Source organism: Onychomys torridus, chromosome 12 (assembly GCF_903995425.1).
Source record: "Onychomys torridus chromosome 12, mOncTor1.1, whole genome shotgun sequence".
NCBI classification, from domain to species: domain Eukaryota; kingdom Metazoa; phylum Chordata; class Mammalia; order Rodentia; family Cricetidae; genus Onychomys; species Onychomys torridus.
Genome location: NC_050454.1, coordinates 5,522,792 through 5,548,708, shown reverse-complemented (window position 1 = coordinate 5,548,708; position 25,917 = coordinate 5,522,792). Strand labels below are relative to the sequence as shown.

The 25,917-nt window shown below is 41.3% G+C and overlaps 1 protein-coding gene across 1 annotated transcript in view; it reads right to left on the bottom strand.

The window, feature by feature from the left end:
* LOC118594076 (LIM domain containing preferred translocation partner in lipoma) overlaps positions 1-25,917 on the bottom strand; it is a 606,198-nt gene that overhangs the window by 302,810 nt on the left and 277,471 nt on the right. Inside the window, exon 7 of the mRNA XM_036203866.1 lies at positions 4,662-4,787. Coding sequence (XP_036059759.1) covers positions 4,662-4,787 — 126 coding nt within the window. The remainder of the gene's footprint in view (positions 1-4,661; positions 4,788-25,917) is intronic.

Genomic DNA, 25,917 nt, shown 5'->3' with positions numbered 1-25,917 from the left:
TGACTTATATATGATATTCACTTTGACAAATATATTTTTATATTGATTTTTATAGTTCATATGACTTATAATATATGTGATATTCACCATGTAAACTTTCCTAAAAATATTTTATAGGTTATATGATATATCAAACATTATATACACATGTTATCTATGTGTGTGATATAAATACACATACATACATACGTGTGTGTGTGTGTGTGTGTGTGTGTGTGTTCATTCGTGATGTAAACTTCACTAACGGTATTACATCTAAATCCACTGCCAGAAATACTGTTGCTCTCCCTAATAACATTTCCTCTTTACATTGAAAGTCTTAAGCAGTGAGACTGGTACTGGGTCCTAAGCTCCTCTGAGTTTTTGAAATCGTCCCTTCTCCTCTGGAGCCCACATACATTTTATTGCCGTTAGAAATAATCTAGGCTTCAAACAAGACCATCACTTTCCTCACTATTGTAACTTCTGAAATTAGGTGTCCTCCCCAGAACAGATGCAGCCAAGAGCACACATGGCTGCCAGCATGGTGGGGTCCCCCTGACTCTCAAAGGCAGGATGTTGACTTTTCCTTATAATGTCCCTGAACAGACTCAGCACATGGTGAGGCCCACGGCAATATAAAGAGCACAATGAGGTCCTTCTTCATTTGCTGTAGACGACCTCTCTGTCTCTCTGTCTCTCTGCCATAAAAGATTAGGAGTTCTCTAGAGCAGGGACATAGCCTCTCTCTCTCTCTCTCTCTCTCTCTCTCTCTCTCTCTCTCTCTCTCTCTCTCTCTCTCTCTCTCTCTCTCTCTCTCTCTCTCACACACACACACACACACACACACACACACACACACACACACACACACACACACCTTTTTATTTTCAATATATGGAGTTCAGCCACATTGTCCGAAGAGACACAAAGATAGAGTAAGCAGAACTAACATTGGGCAACTTTAAGATGGGAGATGCTTCTTTCAAAAGGAGAAAAAAAAACAGTTTGGTAAAATCTGTCAAGAGCACGGGCACTTTGAAAGTCGTTATGTGAAATGTGCTCTCTGGGACCTCTTCCTGCATAAGCATGATACATGATGCATCATTTCAGCAGATCATGAGTCAAAGTAACCATATGAAGGTGATTCAGACACAAACTGGGAAAACGCAATAAGTACTTGAAGTGAGGGACCAGAGACCTAGTAACCTACTTGAGGTGGTCAGGTGACTCACCAGGGTTTGAATTTGAAATCTGGTTTGCCTCAAAAATAGACAACATCAAAGTTGGATGTGAAAGTCTATTCTTCGAGGACATTTCAGGTGCCTTTTAGTGGCAACATAATATGGTCTAGAGCAGACATCATCTGCTCTTGGCACATATTTTAATATTTAAGTGTGTGATTATTGTTCTCACAGCATATAATTATGTTAGCCAATAAATACTAACGCATCTACTTCAGTTCCACGGGAGTGAAGATAATTCTGGAGGAGCTAGAGCTAATTAACTCTTGCTTTCCTAAATTAGAATAATTGAAAAGAATAGACTAGACCAAACTTTGATTTGAGAATGGAACAGACACATTGAAAGTAGACTTCAACCTAATTATGAAATTATTTAACTTAGAGGTCATCCTAAATATTATTATAACCTCATGAAGGTTTTGCTTTTTTTTTTTTCTTTTTATGGGAAAGCGATTCCTAAGGAACTATGTCACTTGTGTGACTGATTTCATGAGATTTTCCAGTAGTGAAACAATTAAAAATAAATAAAGACCACAGTCTTAATCTGGTTTAGAACACACAGTGAAGCAAAAGTCTAAGCTTTGGTTTCGGCTGTATTAAAAAACGTAAGTCATTCACCATCAAAGTCTTGACTGCTCTGTCCATAAAACAAGTGCACTACTGGGAGTGCCTCAGAGACAAGACGGCTCAAGAGAAAAGCCATGTGTATGTTCTGCACAATTAGTAAACTGCCATCCACATTGTCAGTGATTATGAGTGTGTGTGTGCAGGAAGACTGTTCAGACAGTAAGACCACAGCTGAATGAACCAATCAAAATGCACTCGTTTTTTATGGGAGGCATGTGTGGACACAGAACTAAAGGAGAAATACCATATCAAGGAGAAAGCTCCCATCAGAGTCTTTCCCACACAACATCATCTTTGGAGCTTTTTGCCTCATAATATTTTGATGGGGGCATTTCTATCTCCTCTCTCTCTCTCTCTCTCTCTCTCTCTCTCTCTCTCTCTCTTCTCTTCTCTCTCTCTCTTCTCTTCTCTTTTGACTCACACGTTCTTTGCATGAATATTATAACTTCTGGTGTTGTGTTTTTACGGGATTCCCGTGTGTATGAATGTGTGCGTCTCTGCATCTGTATGTGTTTCTTGTGCTTTATCTCTGTTTGTCTTGTTCTATTCCAGTTTGTTTCCTTTTGTTGTGTCTTAATTCTATTCTTATTCTTTAGATGCCTGTTTGCTTTCTAAGGAAGGAGAGAGAGAAAGGGCATGGATTCAGATGGGAGAGAAAGCGGAAAGTCTCTCAGGGGAGTCAGGGGATAGTAAATTGTAATCACAATATCATTAGAAAAAACTTTCAATAGAAGAAAACTGGAGGAGAAACTAAGAAGTCTCCAGGGGTGAAAACAGACTGAACAAAAGCCCTGCTTAAAATGAGTGCACAGAAGCATTTTGCAGAAGGAAGCAGAGTCTAGTGGCAGGGAATGGATTTGCTGTCCTGAGAAACCAGGCATATGGCATTTATTTGATTGGAACTGTAAAATTAGTTAAGATCAGATGATATTGTAAACATCATTTCTAGGAAGTGGTTCGGTCTCTCCCCCTGCACCTTCAGAGTTGGTCTTGTTTTCAGCATTCTGTTCAGAGTACATTTTAGCTTTCCCCTGTTTGAGACCCTTCAAGAACTTCCTACTCTCTACAGCTGACAAGCTAAAGTCTCGGTTTAGCACCAAAACTCATCCACGACCTCGAAGTCAAGGGAGGCCATTGGTGGAGTGGCTTCCCATACACAGTCTCACATGCTTGCAGGCCCCTCCCTGGCCTGGGTCTGCACTGATACAAATCTACCGAGCCTCTGGGGAAGACTGCTCAGATCCTTAAAAGTCTATCACTGCCTTCCTGCCAGAGCAGCTGCAGCCCATCTCACACAGTGCCACCAAGGACTTTGACTCTGCTCCCCAAAACGCACTGTCCTTTTGCTCTCGATTCCCCACAAGAGCCGCCATGCCGCCTCTCCACCCCAAGTTCAGCAATGAACAAGAAATGAAGTCCGTGGAGAACAGTGGAGCCAACCTAGACACGCGAGCGTTTATCTTTTGTCCTTCTTGCCTTTTGTCCCCAACACAACTGCCAATCTCATTCTATGAGTAGGGAAGGTGGTGGGACGTGTCTACAATGGACACTTCAATCTTGGATGAAGATAAGCAGTGAGCGATTGGCAGCACAGAAGTCGGACTGCTCTGGAATCCGGTAAAGGGTCACTGACCATACAAGGGCTCCTGTTCACCAATAAGAGCGGGGCACACCGAGATGTGTGTACGACAGAAACATAAAAGCATGTTAGTGTCAAACCACACTATGACAACAGGTCCTACCTAACTCTGGCATCTGGAATCCTGTTAACTGAGAACACAGAGCCCTGCAACACATGTGACACTTTCACTACTTAGCCAGGTGGAGGGTGCTCTCCAGTGACAGAATAGCAGCTCCAAAAATTGCAGATAATAAAGAAAATGCAGAAAAATATCCGTGCTCTGAAGTAAGCAAAGAGAGGAAGGGACTTTGAACAGTGCTCCATTTACACTAAAAACACAATAATTATTCCACTTAATTCCTGTGAAGCTGGGGAAAACCTGTCATATCCAGGCTTCTGTACCAGTATAACCCACTCACAAACTTCCAAAAGGCTAGCTGTGGTAGCAAATGCCATTAACCCCAGCACTTGAGAAGCAACTCTATGAATTCAAAGCCAGCCTTGTTTATATAATGAGTTCTAGGCCAGTCAAGGCTTAGTCTCAGAGTGGGGGTGGGGAGAAGAGAGAAGAACAGTCTGTGTTTTTCTTCAGCATGGGAACTGAACTGTTAGGAATCTCAAGTCCTGCATAGCATTGGTCATTACTACTAACAGCAAAAACAAAGACAGATGCTTCCTCAACAGACAACATGAGGAATTGCCTTACAGAAGACAGCCTCTCCCTAGAACCTTATACAGACATGCATGCCAAGCCATATTATATGTAGAGACCACAACAATGTGTAAGTGGATGTCCACAAAGACAGGTTCAGAAACAGGGCACAGCCATGAAATGGGCCGTGCTTTCCTATAACAGCCCTGTGAAACACCACTGGGTCATTTTTAAGGAAGATGCTGCTAACACAGGTTTATAAAAGTTACCGCTGGTTATCTAGCATGAGTTGAGAGTTAAGAAAGACTAACTGTTCTTAGCATGGTGGTGCATGCCTATAACGGATGCATTTGGGAAAGGGTACCGGAAAGTTATGACTTATGGCACACAGCAAGCTCTTGTCAGATTAGTGGGTGAGGTGCATCTTGGACCACTGGCTTTAAGGAGTTGGAGAAAACAATGAAAGACTCTAAGACACACTTCATTTTCCTGACAGAGTGGAGACCATGGCTGGAGCAATGTTGTGGAAAGCACCCACCTGTGGGGGCCGAGGCTTATAGGGAGAGCTGCACTCCAGGTCAGCCAGGATGCTGGTCAAGGAATCGATCTCGGCATCCAGACTGGACCGCCTTTCCTCCAGGGTCTTGCCTCCAGGATTTCCCTGCTAAAAACATACACATTAAAATTCAATGAACCTCCACAGATAACAGCATGAGTTCAAATATTTTGTGCTATAATTTGCTCTTTTCCCACATGCCTTTTTTTTTTTTTTTTTTAAGTTTTCATCAAATCCTAATAAGGTGGGCAGGAAGAAAATTATCACTTTTTGACAGATAAGAAAACAGAAGAAAAAAAAAAAAACTTGAAATGCTTTTTTTCTAAAGTCATATATTTAGACACTCTGATGAAGATTTAAGTAGAAGAAATTAATGCCCCAATGCCTGCACTGTAGGATCAGAATCATGGAGGCTCTCTGCACTCAGAAATCACTGATGGTTTACTGGAGACGGAATGAATAAGGAGGGGAAACCATGTCCCAAAAGAAAAATCAACGCATGGTACCATGAATCACGAAATTATTTGTTGTCTGTCAGTGGTAGTAGACATGAACATGCGAGGGGGCCCAAGCAGAGCTCTTAAAACAAGAAGTAGAAAGAGGTCACTTAGGACTGTGGCCACAGAGCTGCACAGGAGGCAGGTCACTTAGGACTGTGGCCACAGAGCTGCACAGGAGGCAGGCATAGTGAGTATGTTTGAGGGAGCTGGGTAGCAATAGACTTATCCACCAATGGTCCATGTCACCTGCCCTCAGGTTGAACAGGAGAATGGAGAGCATCTGTATTACCATAGGGCACTTTCAGCAACTGTGAGCGGAGTTGGGAAAAGCAAGCAAAAAGTTTTCCTACAGCTCAAAGGAGGTGGCCCTGGGGTTTAGTTAGAAGAGTGAGGTATTAAATTTACAATCTTTGAAGCAAACATACCTTCTTATAGAACATATACCATCAGGAACAATGCAGAATCTGACTTGTTCCTATTTTTGAGGACTTTCCCCACCATGCCACTTTGCCTGGGTCTTAGAAGTTATTTAAATGAGGCAAGGCAACATGGCTGCAGTCTGATGTACTGGTCAGCACTATGTAAAGACAGTCAGCACAAGCTAAGCCCCCACAGACCTGTTTACATCAGGCAAACTGTGAAGATCAGCTGCATGTGTGATGAAAGTTGGGTATCAGCTCCATAGGCCCTACCCTAGACGATCACCTTACTTCCTTGTGTTTGAACCCTCTTTAACTATGGGTACCTGTTAGGAAGTTGACCATAACAGGAATCATGTGATTTTGCCACCTGGGACATACTGCTGAGAATACTTTGTCGTTTCACCCCTCCCCGCCCCAAGATGCAATGTTTACTTTTTAGTCATATTGGGTACCATCCAAACATTGTCTTTTATATTCATTTGTATGCAGCCCTTCTCGTGCCCACAGTAATGCAAGATGGATGAAAGGAAAGGTGTAACTTGCTTCGGCTGCACTATTTCCCCATAGTCTTGCTGAGGGTGTGAACTGTGTAAATGTTTCAGTTGGCATTTAAAGAAATTTATCAATGAATAACAGCACTGTCAATATTCCAAGGATCTTCATTTAGTACCTTTCTTATATCAACATCTTTCAGGTAAGGAACATGTGGTGTAACAGAAAGCAGTACGTACTCTAATATATGACCTACAATTGAAATCAAATGGTTCAGAGTATGTGTACCTGTGAGTACATTTATTCAAATGAGTAGCAAGCAGGCTGGATAGCACACATTTTAAAGGTTAGATTTATGAAACCAAAAGATTACCCTCAGAACTCTTGCCCCAGCCCACACTGGAAAAAGAGTGGTATAATAGGTAGGCTGTGTTTTGTCAGAATCTGAGTTTCAATCTTACTCAATTTTTTAATTTTATATTATTTTATTTATTTTTAGTGTGAGGTGTATGTGTCTGTGTGCGTGTATGTGCACACACATGGGCATGCGCTCTCATGTGGACACATGTATAGGTACTCAAAGACCATAGCCTGCACTGGGGTTTGGTGGAGTTCATTCTCTCCGTCCCTTTTATGTGTGCTCTAGGGATAGAACCTAGGACATGGTCATCAAATTTGCATGGCAAATACATTTACCCACTGAGCCATCTCAATGGCATGACTAAACTATCAAGGTTGATGAATTTTTATTAGAGAAATAATACCAATTATCTATCACTAGGTCTTATCTTTATCCACAATGCAATAGTGTGAACATCTCAAAAAAGTAAAGACAAAGATCTCTTTAACTTTGGACATGTAGGAGAACATTCTGCATAGCCAGAGTTGGCACTAGATGAAAAGGCAGGGCACGCCACTCCACAGGAAGGCTACTGAGAACCAAGTGAATTTGGTTTTCCTGTGTGTGGATCTGAAATTACCACGAGCAGAAATGTGATAGGTGCGTCCACACATACACATAGCTAGAACAGCAAAGGAGAAGGACACTGGATCAGGTCTTGTTAAATGTTTCCCTGAGCCATAGTTTCTTTGTCTGGAAAGTAAAGAGACCATCACCTGCCCTGCCTCAGCCAGAGAGCTGTTAAAGACTCAGATAAGAAAGTGGATGGGAACATACTTTGTAAATTGTAAAGTGCTATAATTACGATGATTTTCATAAATAGCATTAATTATAGCAACCAGTAACTATAAATTAATAGGCAAATATAGCTATTGTTAATTCTTCTTCTTCTTGAGGTAAGCATCACTCATTAAGTGTTCCCTTGGGGTATCAGCAAAGAGACAGGATATAATCAGGTCTTCAACTTCTATACGTTACTGTAGCACAAAATACACAACTGCTTATAGCCTGAGTCACAGGATTCTAACCACAGAGACCTAAGTCACAGGATTAACCTGAGCCATACAACGAAAGGAGTAATTACGGAATGCAACCAGCCCAAGCTTGTAGCCCTCCGCTGGCTCCAGTCGCCCATGCTCTCCTCTAAGCTGGGACTGACCCCCACTTCCCTTTCTCAGATTAGGTTGATGCAACTGACCAACGAGCTCAGCCTCATTTGAGTGGCCTTTACAGGAACAACCCCCAGCTGCCCTACCTGACTTCATATAATAGCTTTGTGTCTCATTTTGAGCCTCATTACGAACAAGAAAAGGACACTTTTTCCCTCCCAGATGTCTCTTTTGTATCTTAGCTCCATCCCTGGATTTCTGCCCAAGTTCCCACAAAACTCCTTTCTTGATACTCTCCACCACTCTCAGAACCTTTGGATTGACACACTCTTCTGTTCTTCATAAAACAGTCTTAAAAGTAGCGGAAAGAATCCTTCACTCTTACAAACATGATGGCACATTCTCACTGTGGTTCTGCCAGTCATCCAATGGTTAAAACACTTACCAGAGGCTAAAGAACAACTAGGAAGAGTCTCCTGATGCTCTGCCTGATGTTTATTCTAGATATGGCAGGCACTCTAATAAAAAGGCCATTGTAAGGAGTTCCCACATTCTCCAGTCAAAACTAGAAAGGTCCCATTGTCTGGGTCTGGCTTCCCTGAGAAACAATGCCCGTGACACAAGGCCTGCATGCACGTTATTTGGGGAGTTGATCCTTAGGATGAGTGCTGAGGGGACAAGAAGAGTTGACAGCCATTCAAGAGGGTTCGATGGAGCTCATCAGCAATGGCGGCAACTCATCCATCCTCATAGGACCTCATGGACTTGTTCTGAAACACGACCCTTCCATCCCCGAGCAGAAGGATGAAGAGAGAGAGGTTTGCTCTCAGTCTTCCTCACCTTTCATTGTTTGCAACTGTGAGGACTTTCAACTTCCCCATGCTTGAGTCAAGAAATAGAGATGGTGAGAAGGAGGGCCCAGCACAGAAAGGGAAGGCAAAGGATTGATGCCAAGGGTCTCCCCTCCCCCTACCCCGTTCCACCCCCACCCCCCACCACCCCCACCCCCGCCTCTGTGCATCACAGCCTGTCACTGCAGCACTGACTGGCCTACAAGAATGAGACAGGAAGACAAAAGCCAGGGCTAAGGAGGGATAACCAAACCCCAAGCTCCCCATGACGGAACTGTCCACAAGATGTCATCTGCCATAAGAGGTATTGCCATTCACTCCACAAATATAGGTAAATGACTAAATCCCAACTAAAAGTGAAGATCATTATATCATTTGGGGGAAAATAAAACACCATAATTTTCAGTGTCACTAGCAGAATGACAAGGAGGTGACTCCACCACAGCCAGAGCATAAAAGCAGAATAAGAAACAGAGGCACCAAATGGAAACATAGGGCTAGTGAGAGAAATGCAGGCAAACTATAGCGACAGACTGACCAAGGTAGAACATTCCTTAGCCCAAAAGTTGTTAACCTACCAACTAAGTTCAAAAGACAGGGGACACCAGCACTGAGGAAGGCAGAGATGTTATATTTATTTATTCATTCCTCATACTTAACATTTTTCCTAGAAATTAATTAAAATATTTTGTAAAAGTAAATGAGGAATTACATTCATATATCTATTCCTAAGATTCAATACTTCATCCCATTTGCACCCCATCTCTGTATTCTACTTGAGGCTGTAGCTAAACCTTAATAAAATGTGGTCCCAACACCTCCCTCCATAGCTGATAGCATCTCAGCCAGCATGCTCTCCCAAAGCCCAAATTTGACAACATTCTTATGGTAGCATAGAAATTCAGCATGCTGGCAGTAACACATGCATATTCACATATGTTTCCATGTTTCAACACTGGTCCAATCTAGGAATCCTTTCATCTACTATTACTAATTTACACTCAAAAGTGAATCAAAGGTCACATGATGGAGTGACGAATCTTTTTATTCCCCCCTACTTCTAGCATGGGCTAGCTTTGTTTGTCAGGTCAAGTTATCTTATAAAACTTGAATGAAGTGGACTTACCTGGCCCTTAGATTCAGATCTGACAAGCTGGATAGAAATTACACGTATGATACCTGGTTTTCTAACCATATCACACCAAATCACATTTTGTGATGCCAAACTTTGATGACTGACTTAATTCAGGTGGTTTCCGTCAGCTCTTACTACTGTAAAAGCATCCCTAGTTCTTTACAAGTTAATATGTGAGGAGTGGGACTTGGAACTCTGCCAACAATCTGCCTATTAATGACCTTCCACAAAAAGGTTTTAGTGGCCATGCACAGCCCTGGCCTGAACTGATGCTGGCTTCACTGGCTGCACACCAGTCAGGCCATTCAATATTTATCAATGGAAATGAACTGATCTTGTCTGGTCCAGCATAAGGTGTAAGCATTCATTTCAGTGAGAGTTCTGGGAGCAGGATAAATTGGATTAGTGATCAAATCAGACTGTTGGAGGAGTCTAGTGATAACAAGAAAGGAAGGAAGGGATAGACAGATGATAGATGATAGATAGATAGAAAGGAAGGAAGGAAGGAAAGAAGGAAGGAAGGAAGGAAGGAAGGAAGGAAGGAAGAAAAATAGAGAGAAAACAAAGAGCCATTAAATTTGAGAGAAAGTAAACAGGGGTGCATGGGAAGGGAGAAAATGATGTAATTATTTTATAATTAAAAAAATATTTTTAAAAAGTCACCTTTGGGACCTTGTTTCCTACAATCATAGCCAACATGCAACATCACACCCAGAATGCCAAAATCACTGACATACCCAAGTACCCAGGGTCTGACTAAGCATGCTGCCATATCACAGAAGAGGGACTTAAAACAACCAAGGAATGTATATAACTGCTCAATAGTAGAAATGAAAACAAACCAAAAATGTCTGAAAGAAAGGAAGGATAAATGTTCAATATGGTAATACACATAAATCCAGCATTAGAGACCTCAAGAAACCCCTTAGACAAGCTCATGCAGATTGCCAAAAAGGGGGTTGACATGCCGTGGCCTAGGCTGCACTTGCCTTGTGTGATACTAGAAAAAGAACTCCCTCCCAGACAACAATGTCATCATAGGGAATCCAGGAAACCAGTAACACAAGCAAAGCATAATGTCATTATACATGTCATTATTACAGGCTTTTCTGTTCTATTTCTGTTCAATGATCTAACATGAATGCAAATAGATTATTTTTCCTATTGTAATTATTAAAATTCATTATTCCCTGACTTACAGTATCAGTAAGAGAAAAAGATGGCCATATCCAAAAATAAATAAAAAGCCATATGCTTTATGATCAACAAAACTTAGAATATGTTTATCTAATTTAGCTATCAATTGTATAATGCACATCACATATCATGATGTATATTATCTGAGGACATGATAAACATATGGTCTATTTCTTTTTAACTGAAGTATTGCCCCCAAAGACTTCTTTACACAAAAATGAACACTGGTATAGTTTCTAGACTCAGACCATGAGGATTTGATATGTAGATGTAATATTTGCTTGCTCTGTAAGTTTAAAATATTGAACCTAGACCGCATTCATATCATAAAGTTGTAGAGATTAATAAGTTCATACTTTTTAAGTGCTATCCAATAAACAGCTGTATAATATATACTTTGATCACAGTAGCAACAAAACAAATAATGTTTTGGCTTACAACAATCTGATTGCAGATGTAACGTTTAAGCATATTCTGATTCAATACAGTTCAATAAGCTGGGTTTGGTAAGTCACGTTTATACATGTTCCAGTGTTTGGACATTTACAAGCTTGATGTTGGTGCTCAAACCTTTTTGTTTTGAGTTCTTTCAATGATGCCACCAGAAAAATAGGAAATCGAGAAAAACTATTCTGTCCCATGTCAAGTATTCCATGCTATGTGACCAGAGCTATGAAAGGACAGACATGCCAGACAAGTAAGCAGGGAGAAGCTCCTGTCAACTCCCATGGCTCTTGTTCTAGAAACTAAGGCTAGAGTACTGCCTAGCTTTCAGTCAACTTGACACAAGCTAGAGTCATCTAAGAGGAAGAAGCCTCACCTCAGAAAATGCCTCCGTAAGATCTGCCTGTAGACAAGCCTACTGGGCACTATCTTGATTAATGACTGACCCCTGGGCTGGTGGGCCTGGGGTAGACAGAGAGCAGGATGAGGAAGCCAATAAACAGGTGTTCCTGAAGGGTTTCTCCTTCAGTTCTTGCCTCCAGGGTCCTGCACATTTTGAGTTCCTGCTCTGACTTCTGCTGGTGATGGACTGTCACCAGGAGGTGTAAGATGAAATCAACCCTCTCCTCCCCAAGTTACTTTTAGTCATGGTGTTTATCACAGCAACAGAAACCCTAGGACAGCCACCAAGCAGTGTGCACAGAGAAGGCATATTCGTGAGAGGGATTGGCAACAATCAGCATAGAAAAAGGCAGGCAGGCTAATGAAATGTTGGACTAAAGACATGGAGCACTCAGATAGCTCTTGAACAACCTCATTCATCCACGATAAAATTCTCATAAGGAGATGGTTTGGCCTGTCTAACATAATAGCTCCGTAACAGTGCTAAAAGGCTAGAAGGTGCCCCCTCTTCCCCACACATACTCTGAAACATCACCGAAGTAGCACCCCAAGTCTAGATGCTACTTTCTCCTTATCAAACTTCTTTTCCCCTTCTGAGAAATACCCTTTGCGCAGGCAGCAGTCATTACCCAGGAATCTGGTCCACTGTCCCCGGCCTACACAGGTACTCTTACACTGTCATTGTCAACAGATGGAGTGACACTTAGAAAAGCTCCACAAATATCTCACTAAGAATCCCAGCAACCTTAGGAACCTGTAGATCTTACTATGTTCAACAGAATTGAATACCAAAGACCAAAAGGAGACCACTTCAGAACATCCCACACAGGAAATAGTAAAAATGGAGTTAGAGCTACAAATATCTCTCTGCAAAGTCCTTACACTTAGTTTTACACCAAAATGGAATGTAAAACAGGGAAGATCCTGTCCACAGCCAAGCTGAGATTGAATGAACTTATGAGGCCATAGATATAAGCACGTAAAAAGACAAGCTCCAGGATGCTGGGAGATGGTAAATTGGTAAAGTGCTTTTCCATCTCTTAGTTAAGGTTACTATTGCTGTGATGAAATATCATGAGCAAAAAAATTGGGGGAGGAAAGGATTTATTTGGCTTATACTTATACAGCATTGTTCATCATTGAAGGAAGTCAAGACAGGAACTCAAACAGAGCAGGAACCTGGAGGAAGGAGCTGATGAAGAGGCCATGGCTTGCTGCCCATGGCTTACTCAGCTCAGGGATGAAACCACTCAAAATGGACTGGGCCCTCCCCCATCAATAACTAATTAAGAAAATGCTTTACAGCCAAGTCTTATGGGAGCCAGGTCTCATTTCCTCAATTAAGGTTCCCTCCTATCACATAACTGTAGTTTGTGTCAAGTTGACAAGAGATTAGCCAGCACACCCCAGAAGCACAGGGAACTGAGTTCGGATTCTTAGCACTTGTAAGTATCAAAGTGGGGAATGGTAGTTAAGCACCAATAATCCCAGGGCTGGGGTGGGGTTGGAGACAGATACAAAAAGATTCCTGGAGATAACTGGCCAGTGAGCCTAGTTGAATCAGCCACCTCATGCACACATACTTGTATGTGTAGCCACACATGTGCATTCTTTCCTTCTTCCCTTCCCTTCCCTTCCCTTCCCTTCCCTTCCCTTCCCTTCCCTTCCCTTCCCTTCCCTTCCCTTCCCTTTCTCTCTCTCTCTCTCTCTCTCTCTCTCTCTCTCTCTCTCTCTCTGTCTCTCTCTCAAATTTCAAAAAGAAACCCAAGCTTTGATACCAATCTCAATTAACATCTATTCCCTATGTAAGCTAGTTTCATTCACTTTTCCGGAAATGGTTTTAAATATTCAGAGTGTGCTGGCACAATGAACAAGAAAGAAGATGGTAATGGACCAAGGGAAGACAAAGGAAAGAGAAGGGATAGAGAAGAGACACAGAGAAGGAAGGAGAAAGAAGGGAGACCAGTCCTCCCAGTGCCGATTCATCTACAAATTTCATTAGAAGGCAGAGTCCATGTAGGTAAGTGTATGGGAGAAAATAAATCAAAATCAGGGAGAGCAGACCAAGAGTGAAATCAGACAGGGATGTCGGGATGAAAAGACGACTGGGAAGACCGTTATGGAGAACACTAAGTCGTTCAGCTGAAGAGCATGAAGACTCTGGAACCAGTATAGCAGAACCATGCCCGCAACAAGACTGTTCTTCATGAAAGAACAAAGCGAGGTCAGACTCAAAGGGTCATGGGTGATCACACCATGCACATGGACAGATCCTACAAGGAGCTTGGCCCTGTTCCCAGATGTGGCTGGTTAAAGGATAAACAGCCCCATGACGAAGCAGAGAGTGGGCATGGGTAATTACATCTTGGGACTCAGTGTTGATGTGGGAACAAACACATGAGATGAATCACATATATTTTAGGAAGTGCTCAGATAGTTTACATTAACACTCCCAACAGGAATTCCTATTTTTATGCCCAAGGTTACCATTGATAAAAAGTGAGTCTGAGACAAAATCAGAAAACCACTGATCTCACCCTCGTCAGGACTGACTGTGATTCTGCAACGTAACTAATAGTGATGACTTAAGCAAGTACCTATCCTGTGGGTGCATTACAAGTCAACAGATGGCCATGACAAGTGATGTCACCATGCAGAGGATAAAGAAATTCTGAAGGTGACAAGGGATGATGTCTTTTCAAGTCTCACTACTCTCCTCTCAAGTTAAAAAGCCTTCCTCTAGTCCAGAATTCTGCCCATGGCTCCTTGTAGGCCTTGCTGACAAATGCTTCCTTGTTCACCGACTACTCAGAGTCAATGATGATCAAAGACCTACTGTGCCCTCGGCAATGGCTCAGTGCGGAGTCAGTGTTAATACAATCAGCAAACAAAGGAATAATGAAAACCTGAACTGCTCATTCTGCCTTGCCTTCCCACCTGTCCCCTCTTCAGACACGAATTTTCTCTGTGATCCATATTTCACATCAACAATGTCTAAAGGTTTTATAACTGATTTAAGACTTGTTCACTGCCACAAACTCTCCTGCCTGTGGTTCAAACTTACGGTGAAATCTAAGTCCCACTGGATTTAAATGCAAAGGGTTTAAAGACACATACTCTTTAAGGAACTCATAGGCTCTTCATTTTTGGTTTTCATTTAAGAAACAGGAGAATAGTATCACAACCCCACAATGATAAATTGGAGACCAGGCGAAGGGAAAGACGTGCAAGTCAGAAGGCTCAGCAAGTAATGGTAACAAGTAATGCTTCTACTGAAGGATCACACTAAGTGACTTCTAGAAGACTGCTAATAGATGGAAGAAAGAGACCTGGTTCCAGGGAAAGGCTGTGTTGACACTCAGGCAAGAACTGAGTGTCAAAGGGAAGCTAAGCTGTCTTTGAGTGCAGAAGTATCTGAGATATCTATTAACAGGTGCCGCTCGAGCACCTCCCCTAGACGGGATAAATCTAAAGTCTTGAGTAGTAAGCATTCAGTCTCTTCCAAATTCTTTTCCACACTAAATTTGAAATATCATGGCATAGTTTGGCAGCCTGCTGCTAACCCAAATGTTAACAGTAAGTGGAACAATTTAATTAATCCCCCACAACTCTAAGCACATGTAAGCATAATTCCTTACTAATACATTCTAATCCAATTCATAATGATGGAAAATACTTTTCTCTAACCAACACTTCTTGGATCTTATCCACAGCCCTGGTAAGGTTGAGCACTGCCTACTTTACTTCTCATTTGTAGAAAGGGGAAACATGTTTACGACCTCCGAGGGGTTGCTGTGACTTCCCATTTATTGGTGTTTATAAATCTTGTGAGTATTCTGAAAAATCAAGTATAAGCTGACACTATTTGTAGCACCCTGTTGGAGCTTAATATATATTCCATTAAAGAACAAAGACAACAATATGACAAAATCCACAAATTAGGAAGGCATTATTCTCCACCTCCTGCCACAGTGCTATCTGGAGACTGCATAGAACCTCTCATTAATTAGGGATTAATACCAACACTTCTTCTAGTAATACACATTCACATTTGCGTCAGAGGACATTTTCATTCTACAAACACAAAACCATGCCTTACCATCCACCCTGAGGAGAGTGAAACTCCTGCAAAGATCCTATGCCCTACCCCCCACCCTGCCCCATCTGCCCTCCCCTGCCCCTGCCTCCCTTCACACAGCTACTCCTTCATAAAATGTTCACTTTCTCAAAGCACGCCCTGGCCAATATCAGACCCACTACTACACTTCCAGTCACAGCCTGCTCTACAGACTCCAAGATCTCCTACTATCATTGCTTCTGCTCAGTGGTGCCCCACCTTTGGAGTACACATCAGGTCATCACAGGCATGAGCATGCAGCTTTTTCCTGTTTTCTAGTAATCCATAAAGCTTTCGATTAGAAAAAGTCTTCAAATGCAACCCTAACTGCTGAAGAGAATAATCCATGTATCAGAACCGGGGGCAGGTGTTGTGTGACATGCAGAGCAAATGTTACCATGGAAAGTTATGGAGAAAGGATAGAGTTAGCATGAGAATACAGCGCTATGTCCCTGTGTAACCAGTTCCAAGCACCCTTTCTCCAAAGGCAGCCCCCTAACCGGGCAAGCTTGCCATTGTCACTGGCTCCCCTGTTATCCCTGCTGCACTGTCCCTTACAGGATCTGTACCATATCTCATTAGACTGGGTTTTATTGGCTCCAGTCTCCTGTCCTGTGTGCTTTGCTTTGACATGCATAGCTTCAGTTGAGGAAATCTGTGCCTACTGAGGTTGAAGTTTCACCAACAGAAAAAAGGGAAAATCTACGTGATTTTACTATTTTCACTACGAAAAAAAAATCCCCTATTTATTTCCCCCTTTTTGAAACGGCACTAAGGAAACACATGTGAGGCTGCCATGCACGGAGGCTGTACTTTCCAAACAGGAGCAAAAGACTAAAAATAGAAAACCTTGATTTGCTCAAGATGTATATGACTTCCTCTCCCATTTCCTTTCCTTACCAGCCAAAGCCAAGAGAAGTAGTACATGGAGAACTCTTTGCAAGCTCACAAGAGTATCAAACACAGAAGGGTGGCACACAGTCTGTAGTCTACTTCCCACAATTTTCTACTGTCAAATCAAGAAATCAAATATCCATAATATTTGAATATTTTGAAATCAAAAGTCCATAAATATCAACTAAGCTGCTAATCTCAGAACAAAGTGAAGACTATGGATGATATAGGAACTATGCTACACATTTTATGTGCGTACTAAAAAGGAAATCAAGAGGAAGATAATGGGAAGACTATATAGCCAGAAATACAGAAACTTCTCACTGAGCTAATGATCCGCTTTCCTAGTAACTGTGTTGCCATGGACAAGTGGTCCAGTTAAGAAATGTGGGCCTCCCATCTCCTCATCACAAGAACAACCTGCTGGAGAAGAACCAGTCAAATCTGAGTTTGTGATTTATGATATTAAATTACTTCTACAGGACTGCTCCATACTATGTTGTAATCTGGCTTTATGAAATACAGCTGAGAGTCAGGATTAATGTTCATGAACTAATTGCATCACTCCACAAAGAGGCATACATTAGATGACAGGACCATGAGGCAGGATTAACCAATTATCACAGTAGCCTAACAGATTTCATAGTAGCCTTTACAGTGAGGCAGACATTGCTAGACAGAAGACCTTTCTAGGAAAATATTATTGAAATGGACATTTTGCATGTGAAGCTGGGAATATGAAAATTAAGAACTATTAGGAGCTTTTTATCATTAATCCATGGGACATCAGGTGTTTCAAAGCAGATACAGAGAAGGAAGCAGGGCATTGGGCATACATGAGGAAGCAAGAGTAAAATAAAATACATTTTTTTCTTTTAATGAAAAGGATTACAGACCAATTGAAAGATGAGGAGGTATCAGCCAGCAAGAATGAAATAGGGAAAATGGACATGGCATTTGTTAAGAATAGAAGCATCCCATCAAGAGCAGAGTCCACACGCAGAACACTAAGATATGAGTAAGGCAGGTCCTGGTATGCTCTGAACAGCTAGATAAAAGAAGAAAATTAGTGTGGCAGGAAGTAATCCAGCCACAGGAAGGAAATAATAATTTCCTGAACATTAACTGTTTAGGGGTGTTCAGCTGGAATACAAACAAAATACCCCAACAGAATAAAGGTGATGAGTCACTTGTAATATGGAGGAAGAATAAGCTAAAATGATGGGCAGTGAAATAAATGGACTGGAACAAATCTGAGAATCATTCTTATGCCCAAAGACCTTGCTGATGAATACAGGAGAAAAACCAGGATGTGTGAACAATGATCAGGGAACCACAAGGTTTAGAGTGTGGGAGACTAGAAAATACGATGGTGGGTGAAACCAAATGTACATCTTGTAAGAAGATGATGAATAAACTCTGTGGGACACTGAGGATGAATATAAAGGTGGCTTTCCAATGAAAAGAACTGAAGGATAAATGATGAGTCTTACAGTTGTTGAAACAGCAGGAATCATGCACAACCAGATGCAGCTATCAGATGAATGATGACTGAGCTGATTCCACTAGCATTGTCATTTCTAGTGGGAGAAGACAGAAGGCTGAAGGAAAAAGTCCCACTTGGCACCAAAAGGACAAATAGGAAGAAGGAAGATCCAGTCAGGGGAATGGATCAGAGGAGTCCAAGGATAGACAGCAGCTTCTGGGAAGATGGCAGAGTAGGAAGCAGTTGAAGGAAATCTGTCCTGCCTACCAGACAAACGCAGCTATGACATACATAGTCTGTCTGATGCAACAGATCTGGACCTCTGGAGTCTATTGAAGGCTTCCAACTTCGAGGCAGGAAACCTTGGGTGGAAACTGTGGTTAATTGAGGTTAATTTCATTTCTTAGTACAGTCAGTCTTTCTAACCCTGGCAAGCAAGCATGCTTTAGTCTTCCTAAAGCAACTCCCTTTAGGAGCAGGGAAGACGGGAAGTGCTTCCTAGTCCAAGTACCAAAGATCTTTGCAGTGATTCAATTGCTTCTACTCACAGAGGCAGCCGCCATGTTTCCACTACGGCATTGTGTCTTTCCAGGGATATAAGGGCAGCCATTTAAGATTTCGGTGCACATTTCACTGTCTCCTGTTTTTTTTGGGGGGACACACATTGATGTCTAGAATGTTTAAACCATAGCATACGTGAATGAAACCAGACAGGCATTACACATGCTCAGGAGAGGGTGGGCACTCACAAGAAATATCTGACTCTTCAAATGTTGATTGATCTATGGTTGATTCTTGACACAGCAACAAGCAAGGGTAACACTTCCCCCCTTAACCCCCTCCAAAAAACAGGAAGAAAGAGAAATGAGGCAAAGTCTAGTGAAGAAGGGAACTTATTTCAAGAGGTACCAATATATTTCAGTATAAATGTGCATTCATTACTAATAGAAAAACATCACAAAGCATAGTAAAAAAGGGTGGAATAGTCAGAGTCAAAAACAAACCAAAGGAAACAATCTAGATAAAATACATCACAGTAAAATTATTTGGCAAAGAATGTATCTTCCTAAGCAGGGGAAAAACTTAGGAAAGATAAAGAACAAATTTTTTAAAAGATCATAAACAAAATGCAATTGTTGATAAGGAGAAAGAAAGCAAAGATGAACTCTATAAAAAAAAAATAACATAAGAAACAAAACATCCACTAGGCAGATCTGAGCAGATAGAAGAATGTCAGTGAGTGTGAAGATTTATCAATACAGAACACTAAAATCCAAGGAACAGAGAGAAAAGAGCTGAAGAGAATTAATCAGAGTTACAAAGGAACTTCTGGAACACTGACCACAATGATGCAGATTAGCATGTGCATTAAAGAGAAGAAAGAACACAGTATTTGAAAAATTATGGCAACAAGACTGTAAGGAAGAATTATTTTGGCAAATGAAAGGTTAAAATGTTTTCCCCCTCAAGTATAGCAAAATTAATGAATGAGTAACGTAAGTTCCATGTAAAAGGGGTAGGGTGGGAATACATCAGATTTCTCATCAACAACAATCAATGCAACAGAGAGTAAGTGATACAGGACAGAGCTTCATGTAGTTTTTAGATATGGCAAATCTGAATCTACTATCATACTTTTAGATAGGCTTTTACTCAGATATAAGGGGTTGTCCATTACTGAAATATTGGTGGAATAGATCACTCATCCAGCCTGATGAACCACAAATTAGCAGCAGTAGTAACACACGCACAAAGGATAGAATCAGGAAGAAAATCCAACAGAAAGCAAACACAGACCGGCAGGGCTGTGGAGGACTGCATGGGAGAGTGCATGGTGAAGGTGGTCTCACAGTCCAGCCAAAGAATAACTGTGTTAAAAATAGCACTCAAAAAGGTGCCTTAAAAACACATGAGATAAAGTAAGCAAGTTCTACTCAAGCTTTACTTGGTGTATATTTTAGGTAAAGCATATACATTGAGCATACTTTTCTTTGATTTAAAAAACTTGAAAATATTTAATCTATATTACTTGATTTCTTTACATTTCTTCTTGTAAGTAGAAAAATAGGTAATGCCCTCTTAAATGAAAAAAAGAATACCATTCTGTCTTGATGAAGCCATTAAAATTAACGATGGGAAAGACAACATGAATATGAACTTCCAAAAATTTAAAAGGAGCCAACTACAGGTTCATTTTCCTCTGGCCCAAGGAAAGTGTCTGGAGTGTACAGCATATTTATAAGCCATTCCCTATACACAACTCTGGCTGAGAGCCAACCACACTGGTTAACTCACAGTCAACCAGAACTGTCCTGGATCAACTTCCCCAGAGATGATTTGACCACAGATTCTAAGCTTTCATCACTGACAACACAAATGTATTCTGGATTATTTTTGAAGGAAGCTACCTTGGTAAAGTTGGGTGGACATATATATTCCAGAATCAAATCCCAAGAAGTTGAACTCAAGTGAATTCATCATTTGTTTGTATTGACTTGGAAACATTACCTTGCTACATAGCCCAGGCTGGCCTGAAACACAATTCTTCCTTAGAGCTGGGATTATAGGTGTGTGCAACCACACCTGGTAGAGTAAATGTGAAAACTGGAAGAGACTGTTTGTGGATTCTGTTAACAAGGAACATGGCAAGTATAAAGCCCTGGGTTTGATTTCGGGCACCTTGAAAAAAGAAGACAAGTGAGGAAGAGGAGCAAAACATTCAATATTCTCAAGGAATTACCAGAATAGCTCTATCAGCTCTATCTTGCTGTCCATGAAAGTTTACAAGTACAGGTTTCCAAAATCTGCCTTGCTCATCTAAATGCCTAGCCAGAGGCTGAATCAGAACACAAAGCAAACAGGCAAAGTCTGACATTCACTTTTAGAAAATCATATTGATCAAATTCAAAAAATTTCAAAGAACTCACTAGTCTGGCTACACCCCCACACAAACACACACACACACTCACAGATCTACAAATACAAACATATAAAGAAGAGAAAAATCACTAAGCCAGCCACCACCTTACTGCTGCTCTTCAGCCAGGATCACTATCTACACATCAGTTGGGGTCAACTGACCTAAAAGGAAGAGGGTGAAGGGTGAGAAGAAGAGCATCCTAGGGCTTCTCTATAATTTCAAACATCAAATGTCTTTGAAACAACATCCTAAGGAAATGCACGTGGTTTAGATGGGCTGGAGCTCGTGCTGGTCAATGTGTTCATGATCCCAAAACATGCCCCACTACCACCCTCTTAGGCTCAGTAGTATTGACCTGTTTCTGTATCACTGTCCTCTTCCTCATCACATTCATGGGCAGAGGCAAAGGAAACTTCTGTGATAAATTACATCCAAACCACGGCCAAGGCCACGTGCCAGTTTCTGTGGGCTCAAAAGCAAAGGTGGCCATGGCTGTGGACCTGAAGTCATTATGCCTAAAAATGTGTTAAATGGGCAAATAGGAAAGTGATTTTCAGACAGCATACACATATATTGTTTTTAAATTCTTTTCAAAAGAGGTGAATTTGCTTATGTAATCCCAGTTTAAGAGAGGAATTGGGGGACAGGGTTTCTTCTTCCTTTTCACTACTAATTCCAAGCCTAGTTCAGGATACTGGTTCACTTTCCCCTTGAAAATGTCCGCCTCTTTCCACAGCTTTGCTGACCAACTCTTTGTGGTACACTGCCCCCCAAACCCTCGCGCTTGCACTGACCATCCCAACTGCCCCTTTGTGCAACAGTTTTCAAGAGTACAGGAAGAAAGGCACTGAAAACAAATGTTAAGGGGAAAGAGTGCATTTGACTATGAAAATTTTAACAGTTGAACCAATCAGTGTTGGGTTAACAAAATATATTTTGCAGTGGAGACATTGAATAGACACAGCAAATGTAAGCATCTGGCCTGAGTAAATGCAAACAGAGAAGAGAAAATGAAGGCTAGGAACTGCTCCACACTGGACAAGGAAGAGCAAGCTGCAGGTTCAGACCACAGTCAGGCCAAGTCAAAGGTGGTTCCCTAGAGGTCAGGGAAAGCTAAGACAAAATGTCACAAAGAGGGCCATGTAAGTGCCTGGGGAGCTTGGAAAGCTACCATGCAACTCAGGACTATGTGCATGTGGTTTGCCCCCTCCATGTGTAGTACATGTGCGTGCATGCATGCGTGCGTGTCTTCCGTCTCCTCTATCTCTTTATCCATCAACATTACTTCACTATATATGGGAACTTTTTCTTACATGCATTAAAAAAAAAAAAACAACCAACCAATTATAAAAATACCTAAAATGTATGATGTCTAATTTCCTGAAGAAGAAAAAAAAAGACCTGTTAAAAGATATTCTAAAATACCTTAAAAAAGATATCCTGTCCTCTCATCCAAGTGATAAGCAACACTCTGTACCTGCTCATGGGTTAACTGGAAAGAGAATTTACAGACTGTCTGTGACATTAACTTGGAGCAAGGCCCAAAGGTTGAACTCTCAGTTTGTCAGTCTGAGGAGGCCATGTTCTGAGGCTACAACACCTGTAGCTTTATGTGTCTGCCTATTGAGTGTATTCATCTTACTTTACAGCCAGAAAAGTTCAATTGATTCTGGTATAAAAAACAAACAAACAAAAAAGTAAACCAAATCTCCCATTTGTGTTCAGATTCATCTTTCCCATAAAAATGTGAATTCTCAAGACAAGAATACTACTTCGCACTAAATATTTTTCTGCCTTTGTACGGAAGTTTTTATAGCATATATCAAAAGTGCAGAGAGCCAAGCTACACTCCAGCAGCACCTGTTCTTGCCGAATAGGGCCTGCAAGCCCTTACTCTGCAGCAGAGAACATTCGAGCTTAATAGAGGGCTAAGAAGAGCCATACACAGTCCACAAACAATCAACACTGGGGAGGGGGCAAGGCCAGGAGGAATAGCTTCCGGGTGAGAGTTCTGTCAAAACCACCATATCTACAGACACCACTTTGGGTCTCAGTCTCCCCATTTCCAAAGAGGGTCGGGAATTAATTCCTTCAGTGAGTGCCAGAAGTGTTCTAATAGAGAAATCTGGCCCCAGGCTTGGATTCAATGACCACCCAAGTCCCTTTCAGCCTGGAGGATCTTGCAGTAGTCATTCCTAGTAGACAGTCTTCTGGCTCTGAGCTGAAAATCTGGCTGGAAATATAAACAGACTTCTACATAAAACACACATTTACCAGCTATGATTTGGAATTGGCAAGAGGAGGCTTTACCAGAAAGAAGAAGAAAAAGAACAAAATCGTTCCCAGGGATCACCCTGCATCAGCTGCACTGAGCGTTATCTAAAGGTGCTGATGCACAGCCAGAGCAAGGTCGTCACTATCACATCCGACTCACTCCCACCTGAGAGGAGGGCACGGGCATCCTTTGTAAGTTACCAAGAAGCTCATATGAAGAGCTTCAAAAACGACACCCTCTCTCCCAGATTTGTCCTTTTCCATTTGGCAAACATTGCTTTATTTTTTTCTCAACCTCCCTTCTGTTTTAGAGAACATAAGCCAGCATGGCGACAGGCTTCTTGTTTATTTCCTCCCTCTTCAAAAACAAAGCCATGGCTTGAGAACACCAAGCAAAGTCCACAGAGAAAGAGACTGTTTGTAATTTCCATGAAAGCCCCGTGAACAGGACAAGGACTCCACTTTCACTGATTGTATTGGGCTCAGTACTGGCAGTCCTAGCCAGGGCAATTAGACAAGACAAAGAATTAAAAGGGGTGAGACCAAACTAAAAAAGGAGGAAGACAGACTGACTGTGCTTGTTTTCAGACACAGTGAACACATATAGACAAACCCAAGACGCTAGAAAACATTAAATTAATGCATAATTCAGTAAAACTGCTTGACATAAAGTCAATATATAAAGGTAAGTAGGCTATTTATGTTAACAGTCAACTCTGAAAAAGAGATCAAAAAAGAAGTCATATCATAGTAACTACAAAGACAAATAAATTGAAATACAATTTTTTAACGATATGAAAGATGTTCACAATGAAACTATCTAACAATGATAAAAGTAAAGCAAGGAGCAATTAGTGTAAAGATCCTGTGTTCATGGGTTGGATGGTTTTTAAATGGAACCCACGGACAAAACTCTACTGTTACTGAGATTAGTAGCTTCACATAGTACTTATCATAACCTTATTATTATCGTTGCTATTATTTGCTTTACACAGTATCATCAGGAATATCAAAATATCATCTAGCTATTTCAATTAGCACCTTGATACACGTTGGTACGTTAAGATCTTTTTAAGGTGGTATGGTTACCTTCTTTCAAAAGGAGAGCTAGGACTTAGTGTGATCTGCCCAGTCACTAACTTAGAACATACTCAACAACTTTTCAAGCTGCAGACATTCAGCCTATCCTCGGAGCAGAAACATTCAAAAATAGCACAATAGATTTAATAACAATCCAGGAAAGAAAACAGAAGGGAATTTTAAAATCTTTCCCATTAACCAACACATAAAGAAGTGTGCCAATAGAAAACAACAATATATAAAAGCAGGCAAGACTATTTTATTAAAACATGACTAAACCTCATGAAGATATACTCTGCGAGAATCCCCCTGGCTTATGATGCCCTTTCAAATCCTTTAAGCCTTTGTTTAGTGGTACTGTCCTGAGGAGGAGTCACTCACCAAGCACTTGCCCTAGCACACCCTGGACCAGAATGCACAAGCTTGTACTCTGTTTACTTGCAAGTTCCATAGCACACAAACTGCTTGCCTTTTGTGTCATAGGATTTCAAGTGCTCAGATCATATCTACATTGGAACCAAGATTGTCTGGGAAAGAACTGAATTTCTACTTTGCTCTCCCAACCTAAACTTCAAGAGAAGGGACAAGAGACCAGACCCTACACTCTTCCATCACATTCCTCGTGGAACACAGAGAACACATACAAAGGCAGACCAAATAACCGAACAAACCAAACAACAGTCACCAACACTAACACAGTGTCTCTGGTCTGTGGTGTAACTTACAGGTTTCTGATGCTTGACTGTACACAGGCAAACACCAAACACCATTCCATCTCATCTGAAAAATCACGGTTTGTCTAAGACAAGTTCTTGATTTTTATCTTCTCCATATCTACATTAATATCACATTATCTGAGAACAGAAATCTCCATAATCTTGTAATTTTTCTGTCCTGACAAGATATCTTCAGCCTTAAATGGAGGTGCTGGTCACAAGCCACCTTTGGTCAGAGCAAAAATCTCTTTCTTGTCACTTCTGCATCTAGCTGGAGTTAGTTACTATGTAACCTGTACTCTCCAGGGCATAATGCTCACATATCACTGATATCCACCCTATAACATTCACCTTCGAGCATCTAGAAGAAAAGGCCCTGAGGCGTCTTACTATTGCTTTGCTGAAAACAATGTTGCTGTCAGTGAGGGCCCACGCTGAACAAACAGAGCCTTAAATATCACTCTTCCTCATATAGAATACAAAGCTTAAGGACAGAGAGGAAAGATACTTTTTTTAAAGGCCTGGCTTTATGTCAAAAAATATGGACTTCTCTAACAGCATTTCTTTAAAAGAAAATCACCTTTGATTTTAAAATGAAATTAGTGGCTAATATTTTTCCATAGCTTCAGAGCATAAGCCAGCAGAACTCTGAGAAGTAGGGCTTGGGCACTTTGCATTAAAGTAGGGTAACTCCTTGTAAGTTGCAAAGTTCTCTATAGACTCTGGGTAATGTGCATCAACACGGAAATAGTCACTGAATTCCCAGGCATCCTCGAATGTCTTACAAACCCGACTTCTG